Source organism: Echinops telfairi, unplaced genomic scaffold (assembly GCF_000313985.2).
Source record: "Echinops telfairi isolate 266 unplaced genomic scaffold, ASM31398v2 ScPeMD7_18;HRSCAF=68, whole genome shotgun sequence".
Classification (NCBI taxonomy): domain Eukaryota; kingdom Metazoa; phylum Chordata; class Mammalia; order Afrosoricida; family Tenrecidae; genus Echinops; species Echinops telfairi.
Window position 1 is genome coordinate 29,013,115 of NW_022103915.1, and position 19,144 is coordinate 29,032,258.

At 54.0% G+C, this 19,144-nt stretch overlaps 1 protein-coding gene across 4 annotated transcripts in view; it reads right to left on the minus strand.

The window, feature by feature from the left end:
- The window catches only part of ESRRB (estrogen related receptor beta), a 184,709-nt gene that overhangs the window by 92,646 nt on the left and 72,919 nt on the right, over positions 1 to 19,144 (minus strand). For 2 of the 4 annotated variants that reach the window (XM_045287942.1, XM_045287944.1), the window contains exon 1: positions 16,619 to 16,718. The exons of 1 other annotated variant lie outside the window; for it this stretch is intronic. In XM_045287942.1, coding sequence (XP_045143877.1) covers positions 16,619 to 16,713 — 95 coding nt within the window. In that variant the 5' untranslated portion in view covers positions 16,714 to 16,718. Of the gene's footprint in view, positions 1 to 14,028; positions 14,259 to 16,618; positions 16,719 to 19,144 lie in introns of those variants that run through there. One more of the 4 variants, XM_045287943.1, reaches the window with a different exon arrangement.

The window sequence follows — 19,144 nt, forward strand, 5'->3', positions numbered from 1 at the left end:
GACTCCACCTGAGCAGAAAACCACAGGCTTCTCAAGTCTGGGGTCTGTTAGAAGCAGATTGCCAGCCCTGTCTTCTGAGGTGCCCCTGGCTGGGTTTGAACCACAAACCTTTGGCTGGTACTTAGTTGCTTGCACACCCAGGGACTCCTGGATGTAAACAGCTCACTGGCATAATAAAGCAAAGTTAGGAAAAGACCCAGAGGTTTTAACTAGTGACTGTGTCAATATTTCGTAGAATCAATTTCACCACAAGTTTATGTAATTTAATTTTTAATACTGGTTGTTTAGCAACATGCTAAACAAAGTCCTGAAAATGTAACAGACCAGGTGCTCAGGCAGAAAGAAAATGTTTTGAAAATGACGATGAAGACATATGTGCAAATGTGCTTGATACAATTGGTGTATGGATTGTTATAAGAGCTGTAAGAGCCCCCAATAAAATGATTTATTTTTTTTAAAAAAGTAACAATGGGTTCTTGCCTGCTGGTCTGAGCTGGCTCCAGGGTTCCCCTGGGGCTAGGACTGAACCTCCGGCAGTGGAGACCGCTCCCCATTCGGCTTTGTAGCCGGGCATGACTGCCCACTCGCAGCTCGATCTGCTCCGGTGATCAGCAAGGTCCAACGACAAGGCAGTATCACCCACTCCTGGCCATTTCTACCTCCCTCTTCTGTCCCTCCAGTACTCCGGAAAGCCCCCTCCTGATCTCCTGGGCTAGCTCACCGACATTTATTAAGTGTCCCCTCTGGACCCGAGGCTATTGAAGGCACAAAGGCACAGAGCTAGGCTTGGCTGGTAGAACTCATGACCCCAAAACCCATTGCCACTGAATCAATTCCGGCTCGTAGTGATATTACAGGATAGGGCAGACCCATCTTTTTCCTAAGGAGCAGCAGGTGGTTTTGAACTGCTGACCTTGTGATTAGCAGCCCAATGTGTAACTCCCCGGGGCTCCTGGCCTCGTGAGTTGCCAGAGCAATAAGCATCTACTCAAATCCAAGCACTGCAGCCCAGTGAGAAATGGGGCATGAACGTGAACGCTGAGCTCCACTGTGCAGAACAAGCTGTGTGGAATCAAATGGGCAGCAGAAGTTCAGAGGGGAAGCTTTGCGGGGTGGCGACAATGAGTTTGTGTCCATGGGCAATGAGAGGGAAGGGGAGCATGGCGGCAAAGCTTGAAGACACGTGTTGGGGACTATAGTCGCACTGGCATGCGCTGTGCTGCGTGTGCACGGTCCACCCCAGCCACAGTTGCCTCCAGCTGCAGAGACTAGAGCAAGGTCAGAAAATGCATTTCCCTGGGGAGAGTCCCTGCTGACCAAAAGGTGGAGGCTCAAGTCTACGCTGAGGCATCTTGGAAGAAAGGCCTGGTGATCCACGTCTGGAAAAGCAGCCACTGGAAGCCTCCAGGAGTACGGCTCTACTGTAGCACACGCACGGACACTGTGCGCGAATCAACTTGACGGCAACTGGGGGCATGGGGGCAGCTTCACAGAGGGTGCTACAGGAACAGGGTTGTCAAGGGTGCGCCAGACAAAGGGGGGGCAATCATACAAATGAGGGGGTGATCTGTGCTGTGTGTAGGTGAAAGCTTTCCAGATTGTGGAGGGGCCAGAAAGGAAGAAAGTGGGAGGAACTGAAGCTCTGCCCCCTAACCCGCCTGGGGGTTCCTGCTTGGAGTGAGGGGGCTGAAGGAAGAGCTGAGAAGCAGGTTTGAGGCAGCTCCTGGGTTCTGCATGTGCTGCTGCGAGGGACCTTGGTGGCATGTTGGGTTCCCCAAGGTCAGCAGTTTGAATCCATCAACCGCTTTGCCGGAGAAAGATGAGGCTCTCTGCCCCGTAAAGACTGACAGACGCCCAACTCGACAGTGGCAGTTCTTTAACCTCTGACCCAAAAGGGCAGCATTGACTTGACAGCAGCAAGTCTGAGTCTTGGTGTGAGGTGGCCGAGTCCTACGTCAGGCACTGAGATTCAGACTTGGGAGTCGGTGGAAAGCAGGTGATGGAAGCACCGGGGCAGGGCATGGTGGGGAGTGGGGTGTGTGTGTGAGATGGAGGTAACACCAGATGAGGAAAAGGGGGTTCAAATTCAAAAGGCATCCTCCCCAAGCTCAGTGGGAGGCAGGAAGTAGGTCACATCACCGGTGGCCTCTGGGCTCCGGAGGGGGGATGTCAGGAAGACATCACAGCCTTCCTTTTGTACCAATGACCAGGGCAGGGGCCAAGGAAGGAGTGGGTCTGATTCACTGTGGCAATTCTTCAGTCCTCCCACCCCACCCCCAACCCCTACCTGTTTCAGCTCTACCTTAAACAGGACCCACCCGCGTGGTGAACCTACACAGCTGTGAAGGAATTTTCTGAAGTGGGAGTCACAAACAAACAAAAGAGGAAACACCAAACTCACTGCCATCGAGTTGATTCCGACACAGAGCGAGCCTATAGGACAGGGTGGAATTGCCCCTGTGGGTTCTGAGACTATAACTCTTTATGGGAACAGAAAGCCTCATCTTTCCCCCATGGATCAGCCAGTAGTTTCAAACTGCTGACCTTGATGTTAGCAGCCCAACATGTAACCTCTATGCCACCTGGGCTCCTGAAGATGGGGAGACTAGAAAGATGGAATTCTGTATGCAATAAACCAGGGAGCGGCTAACTTTGAGGCAGAAGAGTCAATCCTGTCCCTCACAACAATTTAAAAATTATGTGAGAGCCATGAATAGATATTTCCCAAACAAATAAAATCACAATTTTCTGAATAATATCCTTTACAAATTTTATAAAGGAAACTTATGAGAGTTTTCTCTTCATTTTCAATTTTGCTTCAGACTCCCGTGCAATTTCTGAGGCAGACGTTTGCCTCCCCCTACAATAAGCACCTCCCACTGGGGGTAGTTGGGAATGTGGGCCCCTGGCCAGACTGCCTTTGGGCAAATCCTACCTTTGCCAGCAGCGTGGCCTTGGGCAGCAATGACAAGTCCCTGGACCTCAGTCTCCTGACTTGTGAAGGGGGGATGGTCACAGTACCTACATCGCAGGGCTGGTGTGAAGCTGCAGTGAATGAATACCACAAGTGTTTCCAGGACAGAGGCTGCAATATACCAAGTGTTCAACAAATGTCTATGACTGCCTCAACTACTTACTGGGAGTGGTTGTCGTCCTCCACCTTGGACCCTACCATTCATTTTCAACTCTTCTGCTCTGGTGATGTAATGGTTAAGCCTGCCTGCCTTGATGACTGAAAGGTTGGTAGTTCAAAGCCACCTAGCAGCTCCATCTGCCATTTTCTCCTGTAAAGATTACAACCTAAAAATCCTGATGGGGCAGTCCCGACAATAGCAGTCCCCCCCTACACACACACACACACACACACACACACACACACACACACACACACACACACACAGTTTTCTTTCAGTAAAGTCTAAAATGATTCCCCAAACTGTTAGGTGGCGTGGACAGGAAATCTGGACGTGTGCAGGTCTGGAAATGAAGCGGGGGTGGTGGTGGGGGTGGGTCAGAGGCTGTGTGAGGGTGGTCATGCTTGCTGCAGCCCTGAAGAGCACAGAGCTTGGCTCAGGGTAAGTCGGTTCCAAACCAAAGCTTCTTTCTGAATCCCCAAGTCCCGGAGAAACAAAGCCCAGTCTTTGTTCCATGAGCTGATGGTGGGTTTGAACTCCTGACCACTGGGAACCACATCCCCTAGGGTTCTATCACCCTGGAATTCTTCCCACCTTAGGAAGGCCCGTGCCAGGCTGCGGTGTCACAGGGAGCCTGTAGGGGGCTCTAGAGCTCTTCCATTTCCCAGTCCCCTAGGGTTCCCTGTAGAAAACAATGGTTGTGTTCACCTGGGCTGTGTCACTGTGCAGCTCCAGAGGTGAATTCAAAGAAGTTAGGCTTCCCTGTGCCCTGTTGGGGAACCCCAGTTCATTCTTGGTCCATTTGGCTGTTTCAGGTTCCGAACCCTGTCCTCCCTGCTCCCCCATCTGACCCAGCCTCCTGGGAGACACCTGTGTAGAGTCAGCCTCCAGTCCGTGTGGGAAGGCAGCGGGATCACTGTTTTGGCCCCTAAGGTGGAGCAAGGTAGCCTCCCAATTGCCAGGGTCTCCGGCTCCTGCAGGGCAGCCCCTCCCCCAGACCCAGGGTCTAGAAAGCACCTGGATTCCCTTGCTCCTCCCTGAGGGAAGACCCAACAGTGGGGTCTGCTGGGAGACCCCCTTTGCCACTCTGTACCTCACTGCCTCTCTCTGGAGAGCAGCGGGACGTCTAGTGCTGCCCCCCCACCCCACCCCCTTCACGTCTCAGCGAACATTGGCAAAAGTTAAAGATGGTCATTTAAAAGGCAGCTTGACAAAAATAATCATTCTTTGGGACTCCATCAAAAGCAGTGGGGGAGGGGGGAGGAAGGAAAATTTGAGGAAACGCATGGATGGCACAGCTGCCTGATTTAGCAAATGGTGCACAGGACAAACACACACTAAAATAAATAAATTCTGCTGTTTATTTAAAATTCCAGTTCTGCTGGGTGCCCTGTATTTGATCTTGCAAATTCAATTTGTGGGGTCCAAAGGTATAGGGATCCATTCAGAAGAAACGTCCAATTCATCACCCCCCACTTCAAAACTTAATTCCTTCTCTAATCCCCTGTGTCGCCTATGGAAACCCAGGCCCCACTGATCGCATTAAACAAAGTAATCTGTCCAAACACCTCCCCCGCCCACCCTCGCTTCTAATGCTGCTTGTGTTCCCTGCTTCACAGAAAGGAAAAGTAACTTCCAGAAGCTAGCGGCACAGGTATTTATTAACGAAGGGCACATTTCCCGGATGCCTGATGCCTACTGTATGGCAGGCCCTTGTGAATTACCTCACTTAATCTCCGCAAGTCTGGCAGGTAGATACTATTAGCAGGAAAAAAAAATCTAAAAGGAGAAAAAATTGAACTTCGGCCAATTCTTGCAAAGGTGTGTCAATTTCTGGTCAATTACTTTTCCAGACGGGAAGGTGAGGGAACTCAAGGATGCGATCCCATCCACAAATGGTTTGACTCCCAATGCCATGCCGGCCGGGTTGCTGTTTCAACCACCTTCATTTCAGGGAATGGTCCCTGGTTTGGGGTCTAGGATTTCAGGAGCGAAGTGGATGAGAAACCCCTCACCAGGCGGCAGTAAACTGACTTACAATCAAGGAAAATGACGACGCTTTTGACGGGCTCCACCTCAGGGATAATCAACAGCTCATTTGCTGTGACTACACCTGAGCCTTCGGTGACAAGGACACGCAGGTTCCAAACGTTCTCTGTATTAAAAAAAAAAGGCACCCTTTCTCCTAATCCTTCTTAAACTCAACAAGACTGATTGGTTTTTATTATTCATGAATTAATTTTTTACACCAGGTCCAACAAGGGAATTGAAGCTATAAAATTTCTTGCCGATGGAAGGAGATCGGCAGCCCGTGAGCGGAGCGGCACAGCCCAAACTCTAGCTTGGATTCTTTGGGGCTGGAATGTTTTGTTTGTGAAATCAGTTAATAATCAATTAATAACCCCAAGCTTTGTTTTTCTTCCCTTCCCTTTTAGGAGGGGGGAAAAAATCCGAGTCGGAACATGAGTGAGAATATTAAGGTGGCAAAGAGAAATACAGACAACCCCGACCGACTGACCAACCGACTGACCGACGGCCTCCGTGCGCGTTCAGGGAAAGCCGAGCTGCCTCCTTTTTCCAAAGCACATGCACAAAAAAGGGACCCCCAAAGGCCTGGCTGGTTTTAAAAGTAACTTGCTAAAGAACAGCGCCTGCATTTGAGCAGGCTCAGGGGCTAGGAGTCAATACGAGAGAGGTCATTGGGGTTTCAGAGGGGTCAGCTCCCTGGTGACCTGCCTCTAACCCGCCTGCCGAGCACAGGCTGAGGCGCCCGGGAGCAGGGGCCAGCCACCTTGAAGCCGTATGGCCAAGAAGGCACTCAAGGCTGGAAAGGTGACTTGGGCGCTCTTTCCACACAGCGTTCTGCAGAAACGCATGTGCCAAGCCATAACTTGCCTGCCCTCTGTGTGCCTGTGGTCTGCAAACCTCTCCTGAGAACGCACTCACACGTGCAGGAGGCCAGAAAAACCCAGAGCACGCAGGGGACGGACCGGCAAAGCATCCCCGGGGTCAGAGAGGCTGGAAGAAGGAAGGGTGGGGGTGGGGGTGTCAGATTCAACACGGCATCCTTTGCAAGAAAGGGTCCTCCCTTCTTAGTTCAAAGGCTGAACCCCTGACTTTTCCCAGGACTTGCGTGGTGAGCAGCGTGGGGTCCTGTCCCCTGTCCGTTCAGATCAAGACCTGGCAGTACTGGCTCCTGGATGGATTCGGGCAGGCAAACCCGAAACGTCCGCAGGTCCTGCAAACCCTCACCCAGGTCCCAGGAGCCACCTGGTGAGGAGAATGGCCTTGTAGTTTGGGGGGAGGGCAAGCTGCAAGCTGCTTCAGCCGTTCCCAACGCCACGATAACCTTCACATTGCTGCTATGATTTCTGGAAAAGCAGTGTTCTTCCCGCCAGCGCTTGTTCGCTTGTCTGCTTAGGTAGACAATGTCAACACGCCCAGAAGACACGAGACAAGGAGGGGGGCTGTGAGGCAGGGGATGAGGCGCTCACTCTGCGGGCGTGCCTAAGAGACGGTCAACCGTCCCAGGGTGTGTTTGCTGCTGCTGGACAAGCGAGGGAAAGCCATGAGCATCGCCGGCGGGTTTGCCCTTCCCACTCCCAGCACCCAAATTCCAAACCAGGAGCCCAAAAGAATACTAGATGAGGGCAGAGAATGGAAGACCAGTTTGGAATCAAGTCCAAAGCTTCCCAATGCCTCGCCCACTTCTCCCAGCCCCTATCACCTGTTCCGCAGGCAACAGATCCAGCCGGACCTGGAATTTGTCTGTAAACAGGAGGTCTTTATCCTCCGTGTTTTCATCAGAAACATTTGAGCAGGCCAGCAGCGGCGTGTACATCGGAAGAGAGTAGTCGGTGACAGGCACTCTGTTTTGGGGTCACTCCACTCACGACTAACAAGCACTTCAAGCAGACGGTGTGCACCCACGTCTCACAGGCTCACAGGAACGCACGCCCTGGTAGACACACAGGCAGACCTGCCTGCCCGGCATTCCTTCCTCCCAAACACACAAGCCCAGTGAGGGATAAAAGGGCCAGGACCACCCAAAGGAGGTTGAAATGGAAATCGAGAGAGAGAAGGGAAAAATAAATAAACAATCGGAGACAAAGGAAAACGGGACACTGCCAGGCAAGAGAGGATTCTCATCTAAACCCCTGCGCTGCCATCCTCCGCGAGCATTTCCTTAAGACGGCGTGTCCTTGTTCTTTGTGCCCTTCAGGATTCCAGGGCTCACGGAAACACCCACCATGCTCAGAAAGCCCCCTCCCAAGGCTTTAGCAAAGCCCCAACCAGGTCACAGCACCACAAATAAAGTCGGGGCAAGCACACTGCACCTCTGATACAAATGCCACCCACCCTCCATGGGTTTGCAAAGGGCACAGCACCACCACCACCACCCTTCTAGTGCGCACGGTATGCATGGTGTGCTGGGGAGAATAAGAATGTAACCGACAACAGAATCTATGGATTCAAGTCCATCCAAGCCACTGGAAGTGAGAGTATGTTAAAACCCGCACTTCACCTCTGGGGGCTGAACCTCCTAGTCGCCTGGAGAGAGGAGCAGGCTCCCCCTGGGCACCTCACACCCCTGTGATTTTGAACGCGGCCACTGACTCAACACCCACGGCCAGGAAGGAGGCTGTCATCAGCAAGAGCGAGCCTGATAAAGTTTTAAATGAGAATTGATCACACTGGAAACCAGAAGAGATAAATAAAACCTCATCGGAGTTTGCTTAACTGTGGTGTGACCTCTGGATAAAATGACATTGAGAAATGAAATCATGCTATCCACAAAAGCATTCCCAGAAACAGCTCGGTCCCGGGGACTCACAATCGGCAACATTCAAGAGAATGAAGTGCTGAGATCCATGGGAGAGAAACTAAGAGGGGAGAAAGAAAGAAAAACTCCACTTCTTTAAGACTAAGTAGGATTCGTGTAGGAGAAAAAGCCCAATAAAATGAAGATGAAAAAACAATGTCTGTAATTCCTCCAGGAAAATTTTTGTTTGGGCTTTCTATGACTTCCACGCGAGCTCTGACTCTTTCTGAATTGATGACAATTCACGGATTTTTTTCTCTCTTCACTTTCACTGGCACATAATCCACATCATACAATTCAATCGCTCAATCATATCAAAAAGATGTTTTTTAGCCTGTTTCATTCTACACTGACAGTCCCATGGGCAGATTAACTAGTGTGGTTGCCCTTGATTTAAAACAAAACAAAACAAAACAAAAAACAAAACCATTTGATCCTTTAAGCTATAAACAGTCAATGGCTATTTGCAGCGAGAGAAGGGAAAGTTGGGAAACTGGAACAGAATTGTCCAAATGCTCCTTTGGACAGTGACCATCTGATGCCCCAGAGAAGAGTAGGCCTCCCTTCTCTCCCTCTTCAGGGTCTGCCCTGGCCAGACCAGCGGTAGAAGGGAGACTCAGCATACTGCCCAACTCTTCCAGCTGCATGAATCGCCAGCCCTGGGGATCTGTGTTTCCCTGCACAGCAAGGAAAAACCCCACAGCATGTACATACACACACACACTCGGATGCAGCCAGAACTGGACCTCAGCCCATACCTGGGTACAGCAGGCAGCAGGGGCTGGGCTCACATGGCTGATGCCCCTGCCCACAGTCACCCCCATCTTAAAGGGGAATAACCACTGGTATGCACACTCATACAGGTAAACATACAGACACTCTCAAATGTCTGATACAACAGGGCCTCTTAGGAGTACCATAGCAGGGCTCGACACTCCCCTGAAGTCTTTACTGAGAAAGGTAGATGGTGGTCTCCTTTGTCCGCTCAGAGTCTCTGCCTGGTCCGTTGCAGGGAGCATGCTAGAGGGGCAGATACAAGCACACAAGAGAAAGAGCTCTAGAGCGGAGGAGAGACGAGAAGGGAGAAGCCACAAGGTCTCTGGGTTCCCACCTGTCAGATTGTTGGTGTCTTTGTGTTGGCTGGTTGGTTGAGGGGCGGGGTCTCTGCCCTGTTCCCCTGGACTCCCCATGTGGTTTCCAAGTAGGACCACCCACAGCTACCTGGTGTTGCAGGACATGGGAGTCAGTGGGGCCATCACTGCCCACAGGGGACCTGCAGGCACTAGAGGGAAGGAGCCACCGTGTCCTCTGAAAGCGCTGCTTTCCTGAACAAGGTCCCCATCACAGAACCCAGTACCAGGGTCTCCCCTCGATCCATCCAGTGTGGCAGAAGTGGGGGATGACAGCTCTGCCTGCCACACAGGGTCACATGTCATAAGACACAAGGGTGACCAGGGAAGAAATGATCCCCCCGAATACTGGCCGCCCACTCAATGCCTGCAAACCTCTCCAAGGAAGTCCTGTGTCCCCACCACCTGGTACCCAGGACAGCTCTGCCAGAATCAGGGAAGGAGGCCGCCGCCTAGCCCGGGAAGGTTAATCGCCAGCCTGTCCTCACAGAGGTCACCGAGAGAAGTTGAGCATCCAGGCCCCCAGAGCTGGTCTGCTAATTACATTTGCAATTATAAACACCACAGCCTCCCAGTACAGGGAGGTGGCCACACCAGCCAGCGGCCACACCAGCCAGCGGATGGGCAACCAGGAGATTTTCCTCCCCTGAATACCCCACACACACTAAATCAGGGAACCCCAGGGCTAGCCAAAAGCCCCTCCTCCAAGCAATGGCCAGCCACAATGCTTTCCCAGAGGGATAAGGCTTCCCGGGATGGTCTGCTGTCCCTGGATTCCCAGTCCCCCCTCCTGGGTGCTACAGCAGGGGAAAGCACCCACATTTCTGCATCAAGCTGAGCTAGAGCAGGGGGCCCCTCCAATAATATTCCATCAAAAGCCCCCAGGACCCATGACAGCAGCTTCCAGGAGGTGTGGGGAGAATCCCAGCAAATTCTAGGCAGACCTCTGAGTCAAGGCTGGGGAGGTTGTAGTGGTAGGAGGGGGTCTGCCTGGAGGTGTGCAGGTGTGTGGGTTGGGCCCAACTTTGAAGGGCTGGCTAACGGGCTGCCTATCTCTTTCCTCTCAAATTAGAAGGAAAATGTATGTTTTGACCATTTTGAAGAAGCCACTTAAGATGTCTGGGAAGACAAGTTCTAGAAGGGGACTCCGCTGAGAACCTTGTCAAATGCACCAGACTCTTGCTTAACCATCTGCTGCCTTCCACAACCTCTCCCCTTTTATATTCTACCACCTTCCCCTGGCCCACTCCATGCTGCCTCCAATGCAAGCAAGCACATGCATGCATGCACACACATACACCCTCTTCTGGAACGCTAGAGTTGTGCAAATCTGTCCAATCCCAGAGTGCAAAAACAGCAAAGGAAGGAGAGAAACTTTCCCCCGAGATTATAGGGATCTGCAAACAACCGTGCCCATCTGTCTAGTGTCCAGAGCGCCCACTGAGCCAAGGCCGGGGGTGCTCTGAGAAGCCAGTGTGGTGACCTGAAATCTCTATCACAGCCACCTCCCGACAGCGTTTTCCCCGAAAGTCCCCTCTGCCCCTCCTCTCTAGGGCTAAATGGAATATTTATTGATCACTCCAAATCAATAGGATGAAAGGTTCCTGTTTGGTGGGCCGGGGCGGGGGAGGGGGGGTTTCCTTTTTTTTTTTTGAAAAAGAATAAAAGCACAGATCCTTCCACATCTCTTCATCATTGGTAAAATAGAGGTGTGTTTCTAAAATAAGAACTAAAAAGCTCCCAGAGGAAATTTCCAGTTGAGGACGGGCTCTCACTGAACTGGAAAGGATTCAACAGGGCCCTCGCTTTGCGGGGAGCGAAGGTCTGCTGGCTGACCGCCCTCCGGCCGCCACGGCGACTCCATCCTCCAGGGCCCTCTGGAGGTGCGGCTGGTACTGTGAGGCTTCTTCCTCGCAGCCCCTCCCGTGAAAAGCCGAGATGAATGTCCTGGCTCTGATTTATTTTCAAATGTACCATTAAAAATTCATTTCCCCTCTCCACGCACCCCCCCCCCCACTACTCCGGGTCACTGAATCTGAATTACCATGTGGCATTTTGCCTACGTGTGAACAAACCCACATATTTTACCTTCAGGACAGTTTGTTCTTTGTTTCTTTAACAAGAGTAAACTGGTCAGCAGACAGTGGATAAGGCCACCGCCACCGTCCACTGGCTCACTGGGTTTTGCACCAAGGGCCACCCGTGGTTTGGGTCATGGGCACATCTGTACACAGGCATGCGTACTCACACACACGCACACACGCACATGATCCCTCTCACTCCAGCTGATTACATAGGCACATAAAATATTGATTAGCAACGGTAATGGAGTCACCTACAGGACAGGCTACGGGCTCCAGAGACGAAGGCGGAGAGGGTGGGATGAAGTGTGGGGGTCTCACCTGGGCAGGAACACGAATAGGAAAGCATTTGTTCTCTGCGTGCTCATGGGCAGGATGAGGGGTCCTCCTCTCAGAACTTGGTCCCTGTACCCTGCTCTTAAGTCCGGGAATGCCAGCTAACCCACCCAGGTAGTAACCGTGTATATGGGGGCACACGAACACACTCATGTCTACATTCACCAGGAAACCCTGGCACCCACTGTCATGAATGAATCCATCCCCCTGCCCTGCCAAACATGCCAGAGAATCCAGCCTCTGCTCTGTTACTTTGGCATCACCGGCTCTGCCACAAAGCTCCGGCTGGAAGTCAGCACGTCACCAGTCTTTGACCTCGAGAAGCTCCTTACTGGGAGACAGCCCCTACTTTGCCCAGCAACTGCAAGCCTGCCGGGAGAGGCACACATCTGCGGGCGAGGGCCAGCTCTCCCCAGTTTCCTCCTGGGCTGTTGCCCAGCAGGTCCAGGGCATTGAGAAATGGCTTATCACAGGGACACTTAGTGGCTCTGCAGGGTCAGTGGCAACCCCTCTGGCTGTTTCTGGGCCCCGAGGGGTGAGAAGTGAGTGCCTCTCAAAGAAACCAGGAAGGGCCGGGAAGCCAAACCTTGGCCGGGCTCTGTTTATGAACAATGTCCACTCCAAACCCTTCCCAGACAGCCAGGTCCTCAGCCCCCTACCCCATTTCTCAGACATTCCCTTGCTGCCCATAGTTCTCCTGAAACTCAAGCCAGGGTGCCCGGCTACTCTATGAATTTCCCAGCCAATGGGGCCTCCAGCTCCCCTGGTTTCCTGGTCAAAGCAATCAGAAGGTGTGGATTGTCATATGTATTGCCTCTATTTGAACCAGGGACAAATACATAGATATCCCTAGCTCAGCTAAAGAAGTTACCTCTGGGGGAGAGGGTGTCCTAATAGTTTACATAACCAGTGCAGGCAGTACCTCGTATTCATTGAAGGTGGGAAATGGCCCGAGAACATCATTGTCAGCCTCGCTCACCCCCTCACACACGCAATTTCTGTAGAATGAGTATCTAACTGCACCCCAGTTGACATAAGCTAGGATCAGCACAACCCTTAAAGGCAAGGAAACGCCACTTTCCAAGCTAACAGAAATCAGTATCTGGTCCAAGGAAGGATTTCCTCACCTCCCTTCCACCCACACGCTAAATCGTGGCAGCGTCTACAGGAACCAGAATGGCCATCCTGGAGCCTGGGGCAGTCCTGGTCACCACCGGAGAGAGACTGCTGTCAGGTGGCTTTCTCGATCACATGCGGCACACCAGCTGTGCCGTTAAGCACTCTCCCTGGGACCCCCACGCTGTCCAGGGTGTTTGTTTTATGGAGGTCTGGCGGAGCAGTTCGGTTCGGAAATCAAAGAATGGCAGCCTAAGAAATGCGGAGTTTGATGGCATAGTTTGCGCGAGGAACAGCCGTGAGAAGTTACACCGGGCGAGCCGTATTCCTTTCATCGTTATCTGCGAAGCCTTCAGTGGGACCCACGCCCTGCGGGCTTGCACCAAGCGCGGCCAGACGCTGGGACCAGTCCGGGCGCAGCGGGACGTGGCCGGCGAGTGAGACCCGGGCGGGTGCAGGCGGCACGCACGGCGCCCGAGGGAAACTGCTGCTGGGGGATCCGAGCGGGACCCCACGGAGGGCAGAACGGCCGCGGCCGCGGGACAACACCCGCGGTTCCCCGGGGTTGGTGGTCCCCGTTCCCACGGGGTGCGCTCGGAGCGGAGCGCAGCCTCGGGAGGAAGGCCCGCGGCTCCCGGCGTCTGGTCCCCCAGCCGCGCGGCAGGCCGGCCACGCCTCTCAGGTTCGGAGGACCGGAGACCCGAAGGGACCCCGCCCCGTTCCGATCCCCAGTGGCGCATCCTCTTCCAAAGCCGCGCGCCAACTTTGCCTTGCCAGAGGCGCGCGGTCCGCTGCCCCCCAACTCCTAGCGGGCTCCCCTCGGAGGCTGTGTCGAGCGCACAACACCTCGGTGGCCGCCGGCACCCCCGGGCACCGCGTGTATGCCCTTGGGGCGTCCCACTGGAACCACGGGGGCGGCGAACGCAACCCTGGCTGCGGCCCCCTTTACCGGGTTATCTCTGGCGCCCAGGGGTGCAAGCTGTCAGGTCAAGGCCCGTGAGGAGGCTTTCTCAGACTGGACGGGGCATCCTGATGGCCCCATTTTCGCACCTCTTCTGGGATCGCTCGCGCCTACTCAAAGACTTTCTCCCCATGGAGGAAAACTGGGGGGGGGGGACTTCCCTGAGGAGGGTAGGAAAGACGAGTGAATGAGAAACGGAAGCTCTGGCTGAAAAGTGAGGGACCTCGAGAAAAGTTCCGAGACCGGGCAAACCACCGAGTAAGACGCCCCGAGAAGTGTGCGCTTGCCCCCCTGCACGCCCCCCGCCCCCCACCCCTCCCGCAAGTACCCTCCGGGGATCCCAACAGCCTCCAGTATGCTTAGAAGATGAACTGTGACTCAGAGTAGAGACAGCCCGGCGGGCGGAAGGACAGATTGACCGCACAGCCAGCCGGGCACTTGCACCTACTGGTTGTGAAAGCCGAGCGGGTCCGGGATGCAGAGTTCCGACACGTCCATCAGTCCCGCGTTGGCATTCCCAGTTGGTGGAGAAAGGCGGCGCGGATATCACGCAGCAGAGCGAGTGAAGGGCACCGAGCGGCCCGTGAGGAGCGAGTCCCGGCAGGGCCCTCGAGAGCAAAGGGGGAGACGGGGGCTGAGAGCTATGCGCGCACAGCCCCGAGCTCCCACGCATCCAGACACTCCGAGGCGGGCAGAGGGGATGGGAAGCCAGGAGGAGACTCGGGCACCAGAGACTTGGCGTCCACTAACCCTACTGTAGCTTTAAGGCTGGGAGACTGATGTATGGTGTGGCTCCGATTGGCTATCTCTCAGGGGCTGGACTTAAAGTGACAGAATCGAGCAGGGGAGGGGGTAGGGGGGAGGAGGGGAGTGGAGCCAGAGAGACTTCAATGGAATTAGACCTCTAGAGAGGCCCCCACCTCCTGGGGACTAGGAGGAGTGGGTTATAGAGGCACAAGGCTTACCCTCCCATAAAGAAAAGAAGATAGAACTAGCCAGTGGGCCCAGGAGGGTCAAAGATTTGTCCCTGACACACAGGACCTCCCGAGCACCACGGGCCTAGCAAGCGCCTCTGGCCTTTTGGAAGGGCTGTGTTGCCCACATTTAACAAGACCCACATGTCTCCATCTCAGTGTGCACCCAGGAGAAGTGGTCAGCTTCTTGGAAATTCACAAAAGTGCAGAAGGTCAGGGTAGCTGGTGGGGGGTGGGGGTGGGCAGAGCCGGAGGGGACAGGAAGGAATGAACTCCCATCCTGGATCAGATCCCCAGGTCTGAATCCCTGAATGCCTGGCCACCTGCAAGGTGGGAGTTGATCAAATGCTCTCTCAGTGTTGAAAAGGACAGGGAGCTCATTGGCAACTTTCAGGAATGTCCCCAGTCCACGGGCACCAGTAGATAAATCCCTACCTGCTTTGGCTGATAGGACTGTATTTAAAACTACGAACTCTGCTGCCAGACCACTGTGCTGCACACAGAGACGCTGTGCAGCACAAGGTGAGCACACACCTGAATCCCCAGCTAGGCGCACACCTGCTTCCCTGCCGCCTTGCCTTCCAGCATCCTGACGGTGATGGACTAAACCTCTGGACCCAAATGAGCTGTAAGGCGAGCGTCCCTTCGGGAGCTGTTCTTCTTTTGAGATGTGCTAGCCACGGGGGATAATAATCAATTTGATGATTCAAATGAGCGGGGGTGGGGGCATGTAGAATTATTTAAAAGGAAGTGGGGGGACAGCCCTCTGGAACAACCATCCCCTTTCCCTCCCATAGTCCAGGGAAGACACTGAGCAGGACGGAGGCAGATATAATTTTATCATCCGAATAATGTCTAAATGGAGTGTAGCTGCGGGCATGTCAGAAAGGAAAGGCGGGAGACCGGGAGAAGGGGAAAGGGAAGGGGCCGGCCGGGAGCGGGCAGAGGAGAGCTGCCTTGGATAAATGTAAGCTCTTGCAGCCTGAGAAGCAGAGCAAAGATTTTCCATACGTGCTGAAGGGGGGGGACACTGAGAGTACCCTGGTCCCAAGGCAGAGGAAGGCAGCTCAGAGAGAGAGGGGTGAAGGCACACATCAGCTCGGTCTCTGGGCAGAAGCCTCTGCAGCTGCAGGGACTTTGTTTTCACGCCCATGGGGACCTCTTTACCTCAGAGGCCGAAAGAGGGGTGCAGGCGCAACTTTTAGGGGAATCTGTGTTCTCCTGGCCACCATCTCTTGCCAAGACTCCCACGCTTGTCTTGTGTTCCCACGCTCTGCATGTGTGCTGCCCCCCCCCCTCCCCCGCAGCAGCACAGCACTTCACAAAATGCAACTCCGGCGGCCCCGTTGCTTCAGATAAAAATAAAAAATAAACACACACACCAAGCTTTTTGCTGGGAAGCCGATGGTGCCGCACGGCGACCTCATAAGCGTGTCAGCGTAGCACTGGGCTTCACACACTGCCCAACGGCTGGGAGGTTTTTTTTCAGAAACCAATCACCAGCTCTCTCTTCTACAGGGCCTCTGGGCACATGCCCATCTCCGAACTGTCCGTTAGCAGCTGAGCGCATGAGCTATTGGTACCACTCAGGCCCAGATCTTTCTTGTGGCCCGTAAGGTTCACACATGACCCAGTTCTGCGTGTCCCTCTCTGTCCTTCTCTAACCTTGCCACTATTCCCACTACCCTGATCTTTCTTTGCACAAGGCGCCGGAACCACCCTGTGGCTTCTGCTGCTCCCTTGGCTTCCGTAGGGAATTGTTCTTGCGGTGGTGTGGCTCAGACCTCCGTCCACCCGCCTCACTAGACTGTGCACGTCCTTAGGGCAGGGGCCACGTCAGCGTGTGTTCACCCGCACCTAAAGGAGCCCAGGACGGAGAAGTTTGCTTGATACAGATTTAGTTGAATGAATTATTCAACCGTAGCAGTGGGGCGCCTGAGGCTTGCAGAGGGACAGGCCTGAGAGTCACACCAGACCCACTGGGCTGTACTGCGTTTTGTGTTGCTGGGGATCGCCATGGGGCAGGAGTGGCCTGCGTGTCACACAAAAATGCCACCCACAAACCTGCTCCGCATTCCAGGCCAGTCAGTGGACCCCTGCTGATTGTCCTTAAGGCAGGAATGATGTCCTTGAGACCAGATGCCCCTCTGCCTAGGCATGCCCAGCCCTGGGGCCGGCAGGGGTCTTTCTTCCCCCCTGGAGTCTGCTGGAGCAGAGATGCAGACTGGCCGGCAGGGACACTTGGTGACATGACCAAGCTGGCAGCCTCAGGCTTCTCCTGTGGTCCTCCCGGCAAATCTGACCCGGTCACATGCTGCTCACGGGACCAGCCTGCCCCGGACTCTGTCCTCAGCCAGCTCACGGAACACGGGATTCCTTCCTGGAGCCAGGGTCCGGTTCCACGACTCGGCCAGAGAGGCGGTGTCATGGGATAATGCAAAGGACTCTGGGATCCGGTTCTGACTACTGATGTGACCTTGCCCAAAGTCATCTCTTCCCCAGAATGCCAAGGCAAGTGCAGGGGGGAGGGGGGGGACACAGGCAGAGCATTTGGGTTCCTTGAAGCTTGAAATTCACTCAACCAACCATGATTTCTCACCTGCTCTGCTCACCTAGGTACCATTTGTCATCACTTTTTAGCAAACGCTCTCAGCACCCCCTTCGGGCCCCCATGCTCTCATCCTGGCATCCCCAAGGTGGCTAAGTCAACAAAAGGCGAGGGGACACAATCTATTACACAGAGTGCGTACGGCATGAGGGCTTAAGGTGGCAGCAGCTCAGGTTGTTTCTATGCCAAAGTGCTTTAAACAGGTATTTAGTGCATGGACAGAGCTTGACAATTAGGAAGGCTTTGAGAACCTCATGAACATGGTCACCAGCTTTACCAAAAAAAGGACACGAAGCCCCTGAATCACCTCCTGCCCAGGGTCACACAGTCCATAACCGGCAAAACATGACACTGGTGGTCTCTGGATTCCCACTTCTTAGACACAGAAGTGTCTGTAGACATATTTCTCCCCCTGCCTTCCCTTCTCCTTCCCTGTGCTTCAGTTCCTCCCTAAGCAGCAGGGTGAGGAAGAAGAACCCCCCGCTGCCCCCCTACCCCCCACCCCCCCCATTCCGCCGTGGCCACCTGCCCCCTCCCCCCCACTTTCCTGGTGGGTAGCAGGGACTTAGCTTTCTCCAAAGGATTTCCTAGAGGGAGGCAAGGAAGTGCTCATAGATGGAGTTCCCAATTCCTCACCCTGATGTCCCACCACTAGCAATGCTCCAGGGGCTAAGGAGCAGGGAAGCACATCAAGACCCAGTCCAGTTCCCTCCCATGCGTTTGTCTCCTTAGAAAAAAACCGCCAGGCAGACAGGGCTGGGGTCTAGTTGAACAGTGGCCCACACTGAACCACCCCCAAGCCCTAGTGCCTGGGCCAGGATATGCAAGGTCACTGGAGCCTTCTTGCCCATGACCTGTGTAGCTGCGCTCTGACCAGCACCCCTGCTAGAGGTCTGGTGCAAATCCCCACCTCAGGGATATCTTTCCTCTCTTGAAACCCATCATTTGGTTACGAAGAAAAGGCAATGGCCAACAGCATAGCAGGTCCTCAAATTCCCCTCGGTGCTAGGCTGCTCTAAGACCCACCATAACAGGAGACTTGTACATGCTTCTAGCCGGGCAACTTAGCAGAGGCTGGTGGACTTGGCCCCAGGGCCGAGGACTTGACGGCGCCACAGGGTAAAAGAGGACCCAGCAAGAATGCTCAGAGCCTCTGCCACCCAAGTCCTGTGAAAGTGGGAACACGAAGAGCTTCCGTTGGTCACCCTTGCCCCCATCCTCATCCCTACTCCCCGAACTCAAGTACACACTGGAGAAGGAGGCCTACGGAAGCACACAAAGCCTGTAGCCCCTTCTTACCACCAGCCCAGGAAGGAGAGGCAGCCTCTGTGGTATTGCCTGGATCCCAGTCCAGGCAGGTTTATGTGCCAGCTCGGGGGAAAGGCTGGGGGAGGCCGGTCCGGGAAGCGCATCCATGAAGAGGCCACAGTGGCCAGACGTCTACGTGGGTCTGGCCTGGATCATGAGCCTAACCTGGGTATCCCTGGGGACCGTGCGGACCAGGCCAGGGCCCATTGGACTTCAGCTTGGGTGGGAGAGGTCTCTGACTGCACATTCAGAGGGATCCACTCTCTCTCTTCTCACATATGCTTGACTTTGGGGTGTGGAGTTATATCCCTGAGTGGTGGTCAGCAGCCTGCCAGTTCATTGGCTGGCACCCATCCCAAGCATCATAATTAACTGATAACGCTAATACAATGTGCATTTGTGCTCCTATAATGGTCTCTTGCTGACAGATACATGCTGCAAAGACATACTGGCTTTCTCTGAAGCTGTCATGAGCCATTAGTGGGGTGAGAAGGCTCATGTCTTAAAGCAGGGCTGCCATGACACCACAGATCGATTATGAAGGGGAGGTCTTGAGGAGGCAAATGCGTGGTGCCTTCCCACCAACAGCCCCCATTTCACCACCCTGAACTCCTTACCAGGCGTCTTGGGATAGCTACCAGATATTTCAGAACACTGGTGTTTTATTTTCTGAG